This window comes from Cricetulus griseus, chromosome 4, assembly GCF_003668045.3.
Source record: "Cricetulus griseus strain 17A/GY chromosome 4, alternate assembly CriGri-PICRH-1.0, whole genome shotgun sequence".
Lineage (NCBI taxonomy): Eukaryota > Metazoa > Chordata > Mammalia > Rodentia > Cricetidae > Cricetulus > Cricetulus griseus.
This window is the reverse complement of record NC_048597.1, coordinates 215148518-215165467: the sequence shown is the minus strand read 5'-3', so window position 1 is coordinate 215165467 and position 16950 is coordinate 215148518. Positions and strand designations below refer to the sequence as shown.

At 41.0% G+C, this 16950-nt stretch overlaps 1 protein-coding gene across 8 annotated transcripts in view; it reads left to right on the top strand.

Moving 5' to 3' along the window:
• Window positions 1–16950, top strand: part of Dock3 (dedicator of cytokinesis 3) — a 309043-nt gene that overhangs the window by 249665 nt on the left and 42428 nt on the right. For 7 of the 8 annotated variants that reach the window (XR_003485121.2, XM_027414437.2, XM_027414435.2 and 4 more), the window contains 3 exons: window positions 11742–11827; window positions 15845–15871; window positions 15993–16088. Coding sequence is in view for 7 of the 8 variants with exons in the window: in XM_027414437.2 (XP_027270238.1) it covers window positions 11742–11827; window positions 15845–15871; window positions 15993–16088 (209 nt within the window). In the remaining variant the exon portion in view is untranslated. The remainder of the gene's footprint in view (window positions 1–11741; window positions 11828–15844; window positions 15872–15992; window positions 16089–16950) is intronic. The other variant, XM_027414434.2, reaches the window with a different exon arrangement.

The following is a 16950-nucleotide window of genomic DNA, read 5'->3' as shown; positions in this document are numbered from 1 at the left end:
GGTTGGAGTGTCAGTTGAAATGGAGTAAGTTGGATCCAGTGCAGTCTAGGAGGTATGGCCCAATTTCCTTCTGGAGCGTCCAGGGATTACTTCATTGGCTGTGTGGGACTCAAACATAAGTGTTAAGCAGAGAAATGTTTTCGTGTATGTATATGCATGTTGGGAAAGGCAACCATGGAAAAATAATGATTATAAGATGGTGTACACCTTGAAGGAAAGAGCAAAGAAAGACAAAGACAGTCCCCAAATTCTTCTTTCATTCTGTATTACATCAATTGACTTCTTTGTACAACACAGAAACTCTAAAGTTTACTTAAACAATGTTCTTGAATTTTAGAGGAGGAAAGCCAAATCCAACTCTAAATCCAGCATTGATTTACTTGAATAGGGACTAGAAAAATAAAGAGAAATAGAGTTATTTGAGAAACAGCTGTCAAGTTTACCGTATGGCACGTTCCTTTTGTTTGATGGTTATAGCTACCTTCTCTTCTTAAGTATCTACCCATGCATTGTCCTTGGCCTTCTGGAGATGAGTTTTTCCATGAAGATAAAAGCAAAACACTTCCCTTTCCTTTGGGAGGTTTCTATTTAGTTTATGAGATATACCTCAGTAAAATACCTGCCACTTGTCCTTGTCAAGAGGTTTGTCTTTTTCAACTCAAATCTTGATCAACTTTAATGGTATCCAAAGTTTTTCTTCTCCTGTGGAAACCAATGCAAAACCCCTACCCCATCGTAATACATGTCCAGGCTTCCATACTGGGATTAGTACATCTTTGAAGTATACTGGTTGATATACCAGTTGATATACCAGTTCAGCAGTTTTTTCCGTAGTCCAGTGTCTTTCTGCAGATGTTTGTCCTTTTTCATTGGCATTAAGAAAGTTTAGTGTCAATAAAGCATTATGCAACCTATGTTTGGGGGGTTTTGTCTTCCAAGCCTGTCTATGGAGCAGGTATCTCCTTAAGTATCCTATTAGATCTCTCAACCACTGCTTGTACTGTAGGATTGTGTGATATACTGGTGACATACTTTATGTTATAATATTTGAAAAACTGTTCCAATTTTGTGGAGACATATGCTGGAGCATTGCCAGTTTTTAATCTGTGCAGGTGTACCCATAACTGCCATCACCTCTAGCAGGTGTGTAATAACAGAATCAGCTTTTTCAGACTTAAGAGCAGTAGCCCATTGGAACCTGGAGAATGTGTCTATAGTATGATGCACATATTTCAGATTTCCAAATTCTGTAAAGTGAAAGACATCCATCTGCCAGATCTCATTCCTCCAAATGCCTTTAGGAGTACAGCCTGCTGGCATTGGAGTTTGGTTATAAAAAAAACAACTAGGACAGTTTCTCAATATCTCCTTGGCTTGTTGCCAAGTGATAAGAGAAGTCCTTTTTCAAACCTTTGCTATTTACATGATGTTTCTTATGAAATTCTGAGGCTTCTAGCACACTTCCAATTAATAAACGATCAATCTCATCATTGCCTTGTGCTAGTGGGCCAGGCAGACCCGTATGGGATCTGATATGTGTAATATATAGAGGATTACTTCTGTTTCTGATTGTTTCCTGTAATTGTAAAAACAGAGAAGTTAATTCTGTATTATCAGGAACGAATTCTGCAATCTCAATGTGTAACACGACTCTCTCTGCATATTGAGAATCAGTAACTATATTAAGAGGTTCGGTAAAATCCATAAGCACCATGAGAATTGCATATAATTCTGCCTTCTGTACAGATGTATACAGACTTTGAACTACTTTACTTACCTCACTTGCTTTATAACCAGCCTTACCTGATTTGTTGGCATCAGTGTAGAAGGTAAGAACTCCAGAAATGAGAGTTTGTCTTACAATATGTGGAAGAATCCAGACTGTCTTTTTTTATGAATTTAATTCTGTCAGTTTTGGGATAGTTGTTGCTAATCATTCCCAAAAAGTCAGTAAGAGCTATTTGCCAATATTCATTATCCTTCCATAAGGAAGAAATTTCTTCATTAGTTAAAGGTACTATAATTTCTGCTAGATCTTTTCCAGTCAGTTGACGAAGTCTTAATTTGCCCTTTAAAATCAAATCGGAAATCTTTTCTATATATGTCTTTAACTTTTTATTCTGTTTATGTGGCAGAAATATCCACTCCAATATGGTGTCTTCCCTCTGCATCAGAATTCCAGAAGGGTATTCTCTGGATGGCAAGATAACCAGAATATAGTTTAAATCGAGGATTATCTGATCTACATGTGCATCCAATATTCTGTTTTCTACCCATTGTAACTCTTTTTCTGCCTCAGTGGATAATATTCCTGGACTGTTTAGATCCTTATCACCTTAAGGGCCATTTTTAAATGCTTTAAGACGTGTCCTTCTACACCAATAATCATCTGTAATTGAGAAATTTCCCCTAATAATTTCTGAAGAGAATTAATAGTTTGATTACTATCTCTCCTAATTTGTACCTTCTGTGGCCTGATTCTTTGTAAGTCTATCTTATAACCTAAATAGTTAATAGAATCTCCTCTTTGTATCTTTTCCGGGGCAATCTGTAACCCCCAATGAGGCAGAACTTCCTTCACCATTTCAAACATACATTCCAAAGTTGCCTTATTAGAATCTGATAAAAGAATGTCATCCATGTAATGATAAACAAGAGATTGTGAAAATTTCTTATGAATTATTTCCAAAGTTTGCTGTACAAAGTGTTGACACAAAGTAGGACTATTTAGCATTCCTTGTGGCAAAACAATCCACTGTTACGATAAATCTTTCCGCCAAAAACCGCCTGAGCCCCACCGCCTCGTGTGAGCTTTACGCCAGCTGCCCACCCAAGTTAGGCCCAAATGAATACACAGAAACTTGTATTAGGTTCAAAGCTGCTTGGCGAATGACTAAGATTCTCATCTGTGAGCTCAGTCTTAACTATCATAAACCTATATATTTTGTAAGACTTATCTTATCGGACACCTTATTGGCGTCCCTCCTTGCCAGTGGATCACATTGTGCCGCTGGAGCAGGAGCGTAGGGGAAAAGGGACATACTTCCTGTTTCCTCGCTTAGATATGAGTCTCCTTGCCATGTCACTTCCTGCCTCGATCATCACTTCTCTACTACATTTCCCAGAATCCTCTTTGACTCCTAGTCCTTGCTTGCCATTGGCCAAACAGTATTTTATTCAACAATCAATAAGATAAACATACAAAGAAGTACATTCCCCATCACTCCACTGATATCTCCTAACTGGCTGTGAATTATTAAGAGTTGGTACAGTAAATGCAAATTTTTCTCTATCATTTTCCTGTAACAGTATTGTGAAAAATGTCTTTTAGATCAATGACTATGATTCGCCACCCTTTAGGTATTAAGGAAGGCAACGGCATTCCAGATAGCAGAGAGCTCATTGATTGAATTACCTTATTTATGGCTCTCAGGTCTGTCAGCATTCTCCACTTTCCTGACTTCTTTTTGATAACTAATACAGGAGAATTCCAAGGACTGGTAGATTCCCCGATATGTCCAGCATCCAGCTGTTGCTGTACTAACTTTTCTAAAGCCTCTAGCTTCTCAGAGCTCATAGGCCATTGTCCTACCCAAACAAGTTCATCTGTAAGCCACTTCAATGGCAGGGCCTTTGGCTCCTCTGAAGGTCTATCATTTGTATTTAGTTTCTGTACAGCATGGATGGTTGGTAAACGTTTTCCATAGTGTCTTACCAGATCTTTTCTACTATCTAAAAATTGTACATAATTTGTATCTGACATTGGAGGAATATTAATCTGAGTATTCCATTGCTGTAAGAAATCACGACCCCAGAGATTTATAGCTGCCACGTATGGTTTCAGTATCCCTTTCTGTCCTTCCGGTCCAATGCAGATCACCGAGTTAACACTCTGTCGAACAGTAGATAGAGTCCCAATTCCTAAAAATTGTACATTTGCCTCTCTACGAGCCCATTTCTGAGGCCAAGACTTTTGGGGAATAATAGTTACATCTTCCCCAGTATCCACTAAGTCAGAAATTACTTTATTATTAATTTTCACTTTTAACTGAGGCCTTTTATCATTAATAAGAAGTTTGCCAAAATAATGCATTTCTCATTTTGTCCATTCACATTTGATTCTTCATCACTATTCAAACTACCATCTAGAGCAGTATCATTTTTCACAATAGGCAAAGTCCTGTGAGAGATTGTCTCCCACTGCTACTGGGAATGACTGGACCTTTCTCAAAGTGGGGGACTTCTTGAGGCCCCCCCCTCGGGGTTTCCCAGCCTTAACGGGTTTCCTTGCATGTCCCTGGTCAGTCTACATTCATTGGTCCAGTGTCTGCCCTTATCACATCTTCTACACAATCCAGAATGCAGTGGCCTTCCGTATGAGGCATTGTTAGAATTCGTTTGTCTACAATTTCTCTTAGTATGTCCCATTTTACCACAGCTGAAACATCTAGGTTCCTGGCACCTTCGTGGTCTCCAGGGGAAGGCTCTTCCTATCCAAGGTTCTGGTTCATAGTAGTAGTAACCTCTAGCCTCTTGGTGCCTATATTGACCTCTGTAAGGTGCTTCTCCTTGCCAAGCCCTTGCATCCTCACCTCTAGAACTTTTAATTTTCTGTTGCCTTTTTAAACCTTTTGAAATGGCTTCTCCTACTCAAGCTCCAGTATCTTGTACATTATAATCAACGTTGGCTTCATACAAAACCCATTCTTCTAGCGGAGCTGATCTGATCTTTAAAGGCAAAAGTATTCTTTTGCATATAGGATTTGCATTTTCATAAGCTATTGTATATATAATTGATTGTCTTGTTTCTGGATCTGTTACCTGTAATTCTACTGCCCTAGTTAACCTTTGTAAGAAGTCCTGGAACTGTTCTGTAGGTCCCTGTTCTATTCTGGTATAAGCTTCTAGGCATTCTCCTGGCTTACAAGCCTTATCCCAGGCATTTAATGCTGCTTTCCTGCATAGAGACAGTATATCGTCATCATATTCAGCCTGAGTCTGTCGGTTAGCATAAATACCCTCACCAAGAATCTTATCTAGAGGGGCTTCAAAACCTTCCTTTATGCCCTGATGCTCAAGGAGCTTCACCTCTTCCCTCACCAATGCCTTCCATTGGATTTGACATGAATTTTCAAGTACAGCTGCTACCAATCATTCCCAATCTGTGGGTGTCACCCTCTTGAATGTTGCCAATGAATGTAATAGCTGTTTTACGTATGGGCTATGAAGACCATGTGAGACAACTGATTTTTTAATATGCTTAAGATCCTTCGGGTGTATAGGTTGCCATACATACATAAGCCACCTGTCCCTGGGGGTGCTTTTTAGTTGGTGGCTTTTCTACCATTGTTGCTGGGTAGACCAATGGTGTACGCATAACAACTTTGGAGTGATTAAGATACCTGGGTGGAGTAGGTGCCTCCAATTGGAGTGATTCTATCTCCGTGTCATGCTAACAAACCTTGAGTCTAGTAATGATATCCTCATGAAAAGTTTCAATCTCCTTAATCATAAAAGAATCTAGGCATGATAGCAAATCCATGAATTGCTGTGACTGCTCTTCTATACATTTTTTTAGGTGTTTAATACGTTCGTCTCTAGCTAGCATCTGGGTGGCATGTAATCAAAGTTTAGACTCGAGGTCGTGATTTGCCTCAGCAGTTGACCTGATGGACCTCTCTAATCTATCAGCCCTGTTCTGTAGGTCATCTTCCAAACATTTGAACCTAGATTCAACTCTATCATTTACCATCTTGTATTTTTCAGCCATTGATTTAATGGCATTATCCAGTTGTTTAAACCTATCCGGGGTATCTTGCGTCTTGGTATCCAGATTATAGGACAGGGAGCCTATATGAGTTTCCAGTTGGCTACATATATTCTTTAGTTCATTACGGTCCTCTGACTGCCTAGCCTCTAACGCCTCCTAAATAGAGCATCTCTCTGTGTTCATCTTATCATAAATGGACTGCATTTCAGCTTGGGTAATCGCTCTGCCTGTATCATGTAAGACATAGAGCAAACCTATCATCTAGCTTCTGTTCTACATGCTGCATAAACATATCATGAGTCAGTCTGGTCTCCAAAACCTCATTACATAAAGCTTGTATGTCCTGTATGCAGGTGGTGAAATTAACATTATCCCTGTTCCTGAGGCCTCTGGCTAGTGATAATGCGTGCATTAGCATGCTAACTGCTAGTAAGGCATACAGGCCAATTATTGGCAGATCAGCACCTTCCTCGAACATTGAATTTACATAAGAAGTGAAAATGTTACCAATTGAGGCTAACGATAAATATTGGGCCATATTTACCAATCAGCTTCTACTCCAGACAAGGTAGGAGGTTTTCAGCTAGATGAATCAGGCTGCTTCCACTCCAGATGCAGTAACCACTTTTGACCAGCAGGTGGTGCAGGTGTTCAGTTGTGGCTGTTTTGAGTTGGACCTGAAATTTCCTGAAAAACCCTTACAAAGTGTGTTAAGAACATTGGGGTTGTGTAACCTACATATGGGAAAACCTTTGAACAGTACCAGGTGGAGACCAAGCTCGGCAGATGGAGCTGGACACTGGCTTGCTGCTGAACGGGCCGGCGGGCAGCGCAGCTATAGCGCAGCTTCCGGACCTGGAGCTGGGAATGTTAGCGCAGGAGGGGGACACAGTAGTGGGAGGTCTCAGTGGAGGACGCCCGGTTTTTCTGCCAGCGGCTGCAGGCCACAAAAACTGTGGCGGCGGTAGCGCTTTTTTGGCTTTGGAGGCTTGCACAGAAAGGAAAACTTTATCATTTTGGTGAGGCAGGACAACATCAGCCCAGTCACGCGGCTCTCGACTTCGGCCGCAGGCGTGCACACGCAACTAGATCTAAATGAGAGTGTGTGGCTGAATGCAGCTGTGGTATTTGCTGCCTAAGGCAGTAAAACCCTTGAGGAAGCCTGTGTGAAATTTATATCTCTCCCAATGGTTTGAATAGCCGGGACTGAGTGCAACAGGCGGCGCGGGAGTCGGCAGGCCAAGAAGGTTTAACTCACCGTTTTTGCTGGAACTTTGGTAGTGTGTAGGATCTCCGTGCACAGGCACAGGCTGGTCAACTTGTGCCATCGGTTGCAGGAGACCTGGTGCTCAGTAGTGTCCTAGAGCCCTCTTGGGTCACTCGGCTTCTGGGCTGTGCCTAGCTGGCTTGCAATAAGCTGGAATGGGTTGTGGATTTCTGATGGGTGCCAAATATTGACTGAGAAATAAAAGGAGCTTGGGATAAAGATAACCTTTATTAGAAAAACACCAGCCAAAAGCAAGGCAGAGCACGCCTGGAGCAGCAAGGCAGGCAGGCCAGACAGAAGGGACTCCCAAGGGACAGAAGGTGCCTTGCAGCCCCTTAAAACCCTATCACTCTCATCCTGACCTCACCTTGACCACGCCCTAACAGGCGTGGTCAGGCACACCTGTAGCCAGCTTCTAGCAGGTGTGGCATGCACTGTCCCCTACAACAACTTGTCATGACTATCTCTTTATGTCACTTACTGTTACTCTATACTATACCTTTGGAGTCCTTCCACTATATTGTGTTTAGTCAAGTTCTTAAGAACTACATTCATTTCAAATTTTTGATGATAACATCGTGAAAACCATCCACTCCTATTTCCTTTGTGTTAGTTATGTGAGTGTATGTCATAGGGCTGCACATGTATTTGGTAGCCTGGAGCTCACTGAATATCTAAGCTGGCCAGTGCACAGGCCCAGTGGTTACAGTGGTTTCCACCACACCTGACTTTTCTATGTAGTTTTGGTGATGAGTCTCAGAATATCATTTTTACACAGCAAGCACTTCACCACTTTACCCCTCCTCCGTCATTCTCTTAGGTAGATTTCTCAAACTATAAGCACTGTGTCAAAGAGTGTCTCAGTTTGCTTTCTACTGCCACACTAAAGATATGTTGATCAAAAGCATCTTGGAAAGAGTGGTTTTGCTTTATACATCCCAATCATAGTCCATCACAAGGTAGGAACCTGGAGGCAGGAGCTGTATCAGAGCTCATGGAGGGGAGCTGCTTACTGGCTTTCTCCCCAAGACTTGCTCAGTTTGCTTTCTTACACAACTAGGACATGCCTACTCAGGGATGACACTGCCTATACTGAGCTTTCCACATCGATCTTCATCAAGAAAATGCCCTCAAAGATTTGCCTATAGGTCAATCCAATGGAGTCATTTTCTCAATTGAGGTCCCCCTTCCCAAATAACCTTAGCTTGTTTCAAACTGACAGAAATGTAACCAGGACAAAGGGTAAGAACAATTCTTAAGTTCTTATGGCACTATTTCTTGAAACTTGGCTGTGTGTTGAGATCTCAAATCTCAAATCTCAACTGTTTCAACTCTAGTCACTGATGCCTCTGTCTCCCTTACTAAATTATGTGTCCCCAGGAACCATAATGATTGTGCATGTTGTTTCTGAGCTCACTGTGGTACTCAGTACATGGTGGATTGTGAGAATAACAATCAAAACTAATATTATTGAACATTTCCCAAAAGCCAGGGCATAGTGACACCATAAAGGAATGGTACCATGACAACTGTTTCACAATAAAGAAATTTGAGTATATAAAGGTATGTATCCAGAACTCTGTAGCTGGTTATGTCACAGGATAAATGTCGAATGGATAGCAAGCCGTCTCTATCAGTTCTACAGAGATAATAATGTCTCCACATCCTTCCGTCATGTATTGCCTAACAGCTGAATATGCATCAAAGGCTTCTTATAACAGTTTGTGGATTTTTCACCCTGACCCTGATTTTCTAGTCCATCAGATTTAGAGAGGCCTAAATTGGATTTTTAACAAGACCTGTGGTGACACAAAGGCTATTGACCCAGGGATCCATTCTGCGAACACTTTGGACCCCAATGGACTACTGCACTGCTTATACTCTCTGCTACTGCAGGCCCCCTCTCTACCTTTGCTCCATTCTAGCCCACACTAACTGCCTCTGTATATGAAGAAAGATTCATTGTTAGTATCAGGCCATCTTCTTAGCGAGTTTATAGCCACTGCATTGAATTAGGGTTAATCATGCTCTGGACTAGAACTGAGATATTTTGACTTCTAGACCCACCAGACTATATTTAGTTATAATTCAATGCTATAGTCTTCCAATCAAGAAAATAACCTTGTTGCATGATTTGTCTTTGTTCTACTGAAGTTGGTATTAGTTGAGTTTGAATGAGTTATATTTCCTTTAGAAACTTTCAAGATGACAGGCTTCACTTTTGCACCCACAAAATCTAAAGCTCTTGGGGCTGCTGCTTTGTCAGTGATGACTGGGCCCTAGACTGGGTTTCTGGATTCCTCAATGGGGAGGAACAATACTACATTGTTCCTATTCTACAGATCTGTAGATATAGTCTCTGTATATAAATTCCTTTGAATGGATTTTTTGTTTGCTTGCTTGATTTGTCGAGACAAGGTTTCTCTGTGTGGTCCTGACTATCCTGGAACTTGCTCTGTAGACCAGGCTGGACTGGAACTCTCACAAAGATCTGCCCATCTCTGCCTCCCACGTGCTGGGACTGAAGTAGTGCTTGAATGGGTATAAAAAAAAAAAAAAAGGGAAATATTTGAAGCCAGTAGAATGGCTCAGAGACTCTGAAGGTACTCTTCACCAACCCCCATGACTTGAGTTTGATCTGTAGGTCCCACAGAGCAGGAGGAGAGACCTGGATCCCTCACAGGTTGTTCTCTGACATCCACATGTAAACCTCTAGCACACACAAAATAATAAATATTAAAAAAAATTAAAAAGAAGAAGCTGGGTGATACTGGCACACACCTTTAATCCCAGAATTCAGGAGGCAGAGGCAGGTGGATCTCTGTGAGTTCAAGACCAGCCTGGTCTACAGAGTACATCTAGGACAGCCAAGGCCACACAGAGAAACCCTGTCTGGAAGAGAAGAAAGGAAAGAAGGAAGGAAGGAAGGAAGGAAGGAAGAAAGGAAGGAAGGAAGGAAGGAAGGAAGGATTTGAGAGCATTTCAGAAGAGGTGTTGGAAAGATTTTAGAGCCAATGGTCAGAGAAGACTGAGACGAAAGTGTCTTCTGGGCGTGGCAGGACTGCTGTACTCATGATTCACAGCATCAATGGTTGTCTGCACAAGACGTATACAAGATCAAGCCTGCCAGTTTTTCAGCATGGAAGGGAGAGGGGCTTATGAGTCTCTCACTCCCTTGCTGAGGAACTATTGATAGTTGATGGCTGTTAGTAGAGGGAGAGTCTGTTTACTTTAAGACTGTAGCCTGGACCCTGGTGGGGTTGGGGGGCACATGCACCTTTAATTCCAGACTCAGAAGTGGGGCAGGCAGATCTCTGTGAGTTCGAGGCCTGCCTGATCTACAGAGTGAGTTCTAGGACAGCCAAGGATACACAAAGAAACCCTGTCTTGAAAACCAAAAAAACAAACAAAAAAGTATAGCCTGGTAGGTCACCTGTGCTCCAGAGGACTCCACATACATGCATATATGAGCAGCACAAATTGGATTCTGTGGATTATTTAAGGGGAAACACTTAAGGGACAGACCCAGAAGCTCTTAGGGACAGGGTGGAGAGATGAATATGACCAAAATAAATTGTATGTTAATATGAAATTCTCAGATAAGTAATAAAAAATACTATATTTTAAAAATAGGAACATTTGACAAAGGCCTCTGTCTTTTAGATCTGAAACACTTTTCTCTGAAAGATTCATCTTTAGCACTTAGATAGGAAATGGTTATCTGAAACATTTACATACTTAAACAAAACCAGAATGAGAAGCCTTCCTAAGCAAGGGAGACAGGTTTATCTGTTTTTTTGTTTGTTTGTTTGTTCTTTTATTGCTAATACATTTTTTTCTCACATACTGAATCGTGATTAAGGGTTCCCTTCCCATCCAGATCTACTCCATTTCTGTCTCTCTTTAGAAAATAACAGGCTTCTAATGGATGCAAATAAAATATGATGAAATAAAGTATAATAAGGTAAAACAAAAAGTAACACATTAGAGTTGGACAAGACAAACAGATGGAAAAGAGCCCCAAGGAGAATCAGAGGCCCACTCATTCACACACTCAGGAATCCCATAAAAATCCTAAACTGCATATATTTATGCAGAGAACATGGTACAGACCAGTGCAGACCCCGTGTATGCTGCCTCAGTCTCTGTGAGTTCATATGTATGTGGATCACGTTGATTTAGAGGGCCTTGTTTTCTTGGTGTCCCCCATCCCCTCTTTCTACTCCTCTTCCAAAAGTTCCCTGACCTCTGAGGGGAGGGATTTGATAGAGACATCCCATTTAGGTCTGAATGTTCAAAGATCTATCATTCTCTGTATAATTTCTGGCTGTGGGTCTCTGTATTTGCTCCCATCTGCTGCAGGAGGAAGCTTCTCTGATGCTGAACAAAGCACTAATCTATGAGTATAGCACAATATTATTGTTGTGTTGGTATTTTGTTTGTTTGTTAGAACAGCAGTATTTGGTTTTACTCTAGGTCTCTGGACTATCTCATCTCTGGATGAGAAGACAAGGGGTTTTTTGTTTTTTTGTTGGGTTTTTTTTTTTAATGCAATAAGTGAGACCCTGTCTTTGCTGGAATTTACTTACAACTATGATAAAATATTTAAAAAAATAGTTTTCCATGATCCTTGTGTAGCCATGAGACTGGAGATTTTCCTTCTCTGAGTTCATTTGAGCTTATGAAGTCTCTGCTTCTTTCTAGGTGGAGTCTGAGCTGATTGACAAGCTGGACAGCATGGTGTCAGAGGGGAAAGGTGATGAGAGCTACAGGGAACTCTTCAGCCTGCTGTAAGCTGCTCCTTCCCCAAAAGTCCCATGTTGGGAGAAGGGTGGTGTGAGACAATGAAGGGCAGAGATGAAACCTGCACTGGGCAGGCTTCAGAGGTTGGGTACTAAAAGAAACCCAGTTGATTCTGGTGGTAGCAGCAGTCACTTTCTATCAACAAGAAAACAAGTGGGGTTGGGGATTTAGCTCCATGGTACTGGGTTCAGTCCTCAGCTCTGGGTGTGGTGGGGTATGTTAGCCTGGTGGTGGTGGCTTTAATTCCATCACTTGGGGCAGAGATCTCTGTGAGTTTGAGGCTAGTTTGGTCTACAGACCAAGTTCCAGGACAGCCAGGGCTACACAAAGAGAAACCTTGTCTCAAAAAACAAACAGGATCAAAGACCTCAACATAAAACCAGCCACACTGAACCTCATAGAAGAGAAAGTGGGAAATAGCCTTAAATGCATTAGCACAGGAGATCACTTTCTAAATATAACACCACTAGCACAGACACTAAGAACAATAATGAATAAATGGGACCTCCTAAAACTGAGAAGCTTCTGTAAAACGAAGGACACAATCAATAAGACAAAACGGCAGCCTACAGAATGGGAAAAGATCTTTCCCAACCCCACATCTAACAGAGAACTGATCTCCAAAATATACAGAGAACACAAGAAACTAGACATCCAAAGACCAAATAATCCAGTAAAAAAATGGGGTACAGATCTAAACAGAAAACTCTCAAGAGAGGAATCTCAAATGGCTGAAAGACACTTAAGAAAATGGCCAACATCCTTAGTCATCAGAGAAATGCAAATCAAAACAACTCTGAGATAACATCTTACACCTGTCACAATGGCCAAAATCAAAAACTCTGATGACAGCATATGTTGGACAATACCTTATGCTAGTGGGAATGCAAACTTGTATAGCCACTTTGAAAAGCAATATGGCAGTTTCTCAGAAAATTGGGAATCAGTCTACCTCAAGACCCAGCAATACCATTTTGGGGCATATACCCAAAGGATGCATACTCAAACCACAAGGATATTTTCTCAGCTATGTTCATAGCAGCATTGTTTGTAATAGCCAGAGCCCCTCAACTGATAAGGAAAATGTGATGCATTTACACAATGGAGTACTGGGGGGGGGGGGGACAATGACATCTTAAAATTCGCAGGCAAATGGCTGGAACTAGAAAAAGCCATCCTGAGTGAGATAACCCAGACCCAGACCCAGAAAGACAAACATGGTATGTACTCACTCATAAGTGGATATTAGACATAAAGCAAAAGGACAATCAGCTTATAGGCCACAACCCTAGAGAACCTAGGTAACAAAGAAGACCCTAAGAGAGACATACATGAGTCCACCTAGGAAGTGGAAAAAGACAAGATCTCCTGAGTAAATTGGGAGCGTGGAGGGCAGAGGGGAGGGTGTAAGCAGAGACAGGAGATGGGGAAAATGTATAGTTCAATTAAAAAAATACAGCTAACAAACAAAAACAAAGAAAGAAAGCACTCTTAGGGATTATCATAGTTAATTGAAGATGAATGAAGACATAAATAGTAATTCAGCTCCTACATTTGCTACAAGAAGTCAGTGTATATTTTCATAACATCCCCTACATCCTGTTGGACAAATAGCCCATAGGGATTTATTCAGTCTAGGGTTCAGTTCTGGCATTTCTGAGAGGTAAAGTATAAATTCTCTTCTAGGAAACATTGCAGCTTGATAAACACTGCCCAAGTTCTTGAATAAACCACACAGCCTCTCTAGGCCATTTTACTATTTATGAAATGATCTGAATATATTGAATAATACCAAAGTTTTCCCAAACCTATCGTTTTAACAGCTTCTTTTTTAAGTTGTTAAGGGCCATCAGACCTCATAAGACATTACTTAGAATTTTGCAGTGTATAAAATGTATTGATATTTTTATATGTTAAGATTCTGAGTTAACATTAGCAGTTATTACAAAAGTACCATTGGCTGTGTCTGATCCATAATATAGACTTAGTCATAGAAAATAGTACTTTAGGCCAGGTATTGGTGGCTCACACCTTTAATCCCAGCACTCAGGAGGCAGAGGCAAGAGGATCTCTGTGAGTTCAAGACCAGCCTAGTCTACAGAGCGAGTTCCATGACAGCTTCCAAAACAATACAGAGAAACCCTGTCTCCAAAAAAATAGTGCTTTAAATTGAAATATAATTATTTTTATCACATAATTCCTGTGTATACTTTATTAATCTTATTATATCAAAATGTCAAATTTAATAAATTTTATAACTGTTTGTTGTCTGCACATAATTTAAAATTTTTTAAAAATTTTATAAATTAGCTGGGTGGTGGTGGCGCACACCTTTAATCCCAGCACTCGGGAGGCAGAGGCAGCCAGATCTCTGTAAGTTCAAGACCAGCCTGGTCTACAAGAACTAGTTCCAGGACAGCCTCCAAAGCCACAGAGAAAAAACCAAAAAAAAAAAAAAAAAAAAAAAAAAAAAAAAAAAATATATATAATATATATATATATATATATATATATATATATATAGGTTGACTTCTAGACTTGATGCTGACAACACACTTGCAAGGGCTGCAGTGTGGGGATTACCCTCCCTTCTTAGAAGTGAGACTGGGTAGGCTCAAGGAAGTTCTGGCTCATCATCAGTTAGCTAGCCAGTAAAAGGCACCTCTGAAGGGAGGACCCACAGCTACAGTTAATAGGGGGATTCTTTCTGGTACTCTATGTCTTCTTTGTTCCTTGATGAGTCATAAGAATTTTATTTTAAATTTATGATGAAATAATTCATCTTCTAATATATCTATTTTAACAAAATGTTTCCAGTTGTGGAAGAAAGGCATTGAATTCTCTTTGTTGGCTACCAACAAATGACTTTATTACACAGGAAAAAGTTTAAAAATAGCTCACAATTACTAATTACCTATCCAGATTGGGTTTGTAAACCCTTTTAAAGTTAGTTTGAGACCTGAGAGCTACTGATACCATGGGGCAGCATTTCATAGTTTTAATTTGGGGATGATGTTTGGAGGGTAATAAAATGTGTATAAATTAATTTAGAAAAGATTCAGTTAAAGGAGTGAGATAGTAGTCACCATTCTCCGTGCTTGTGTGCTCATAGAGCTCCTCTTCCCAATGTCCAGGTCAGTAAAGTACCACAGAGCAGTGAAAAGTAGTACTGTGTTGTAGTCCACACCAGGTAGAGACCAGAGCCTCTGGTTTCTTCTCTCTCTTTAGCAGCATGATCACAGAAACCCTCACTTTCCCTGAACCTTTGGACTAGGTGTATGTTCTGTACAAAGAAGCATTGATCATAACAAAAAGCATAACAGCAGTCAAGCTGTGAGTTTGAGTCCCTGTTGCTTGTCCCCAGTCCTGGGCCAGCCAACACCAGACAACTCTTAGAAACTTAGACAGCAAGAAACATGCTCATAAGCAATCATAAGTAGAATTCTATGGAAGAAGATCTAGACCTGAGCTCATTACTAGAGCAAGGAAAAAGGATGCAGGTCATTGCCTCCTGGAAGAAGCATATTCGGGATGTCAGTATATCTTAAAGCCAAAAGCTGCCTTACTTAGGGTAATAGAAGTATAGTGCTGTCAGATTTTTTAATGACCTTGTACATTAAACTTCTGTCTTTGTCACATATTTTTTTGGAAGCTTTCCATGACCAAGGTGGTGACAGAACATAGCTCCTGAATTTGTTTTCTGTCCCTCATACTGGGTTCCTGAGGCTCATGGGAATCTTTGATTAATGAGAAGAGGTAGTTTTGTACGTTTACTGAAAATGGCTCTGGGCATTAGAAGCAGTTAGCCAATTGGCAAAGCCAAACTTATTCCACCATGGGCTCTTAACTCAGGTGTTCCTTAGAATAAACCTTATAGCATATGCCTCTCTCACCTTCACCTCAACGGTATCCTTAGGAACATGCGCAGGGAAATGGGAGATATGGTCATTTGTTGCTGCCAGTTCAATAATATCCTTGTCTTTGCTTTCTGCTGCATGGAGTAGAACCCAGCTGTTTGGGCCCTACCCCAGGTAAGACTACAGTGTGGCAAGTCTCCTGTCTCCAGGTGTTTCACAGCCTCCACAGGTTCTTGGATCTCACTGTTGTCACCAGGGAAGGCTCATGAATTATGTTTGCTTCTTCTGCCAACAGCCTTCTGGAGAAGGTTGAACAGGAAACATGGCGTGAGACTGGTGTTTCCTTTGTTACTTCAGTCACCCGCCTCATGGAGCGCCTTCTTGACTACAGGTATTTTCTTAGTTTGAAACCTTTGTAGCTTCTCTTTTAGTAGAATATTCTCTTCTGCAAGGGTATTCACCTGACTTTAAACCTTAAGACCACACTGGGAACTGGAGAAATGGCTCAAGAGTTACTAATAAATACTTGCTGCTCTTGCAGAAATCCTGCTTTCAGTTTTCCAGCACCCACATGACAACTTTCAACTGGCTGTAGCTCCAGGTCCAGGGTATCCATTGCCCACTTCTGTCTTCTGTGAATAGCAGACACACACATGATACATGTACATATAGGCAGGCAAAACAAATACATAAAAATAAACAAACATTAAAGTAACAACTGCCAGCCAGATGTTGCTGGTGTACCCCTTTAATCCAAGCATTCAGGAGGCAGAGGTAGGTGGATCTCTGTGAATTCGAGGCCTGTTATAAAAAGAAAGTTCTGGGACAGCCAGGGCTGTTACACAGAGAAACCCTGTCTCCAAAAACACCTACCAGACATGTTGGCACATAGCTTTAACCCCAACACTCCAGAGGCAAAGGCAGGTGAATCTCTGTGAATCCAGGCCAGTCTGGTCTACATCGGAGTTGCAGGCCAGGCAGGCCTGTATAGTACGACCTTGTCTTTAAAAACAAACAAGTATATGTGAGAACCAGACAGAGTGGTGCACAACTGTAGTCACAGCACTGGGAAAGTAGAGGCAGAAAGATGATGAGTTTGCCTGTTTAGCAAGACATTGTTTAAAAAAATAAAAATCACTATGTCTTAACATAGGGAGGACTGTCTGGTTCCTTGGCTGTCAATAGAGATTATCTGACCGGTAACAATACCTTTGCTCAGTATAAGTAAGAGCTTCTTGGGATCCCTCTAAGAT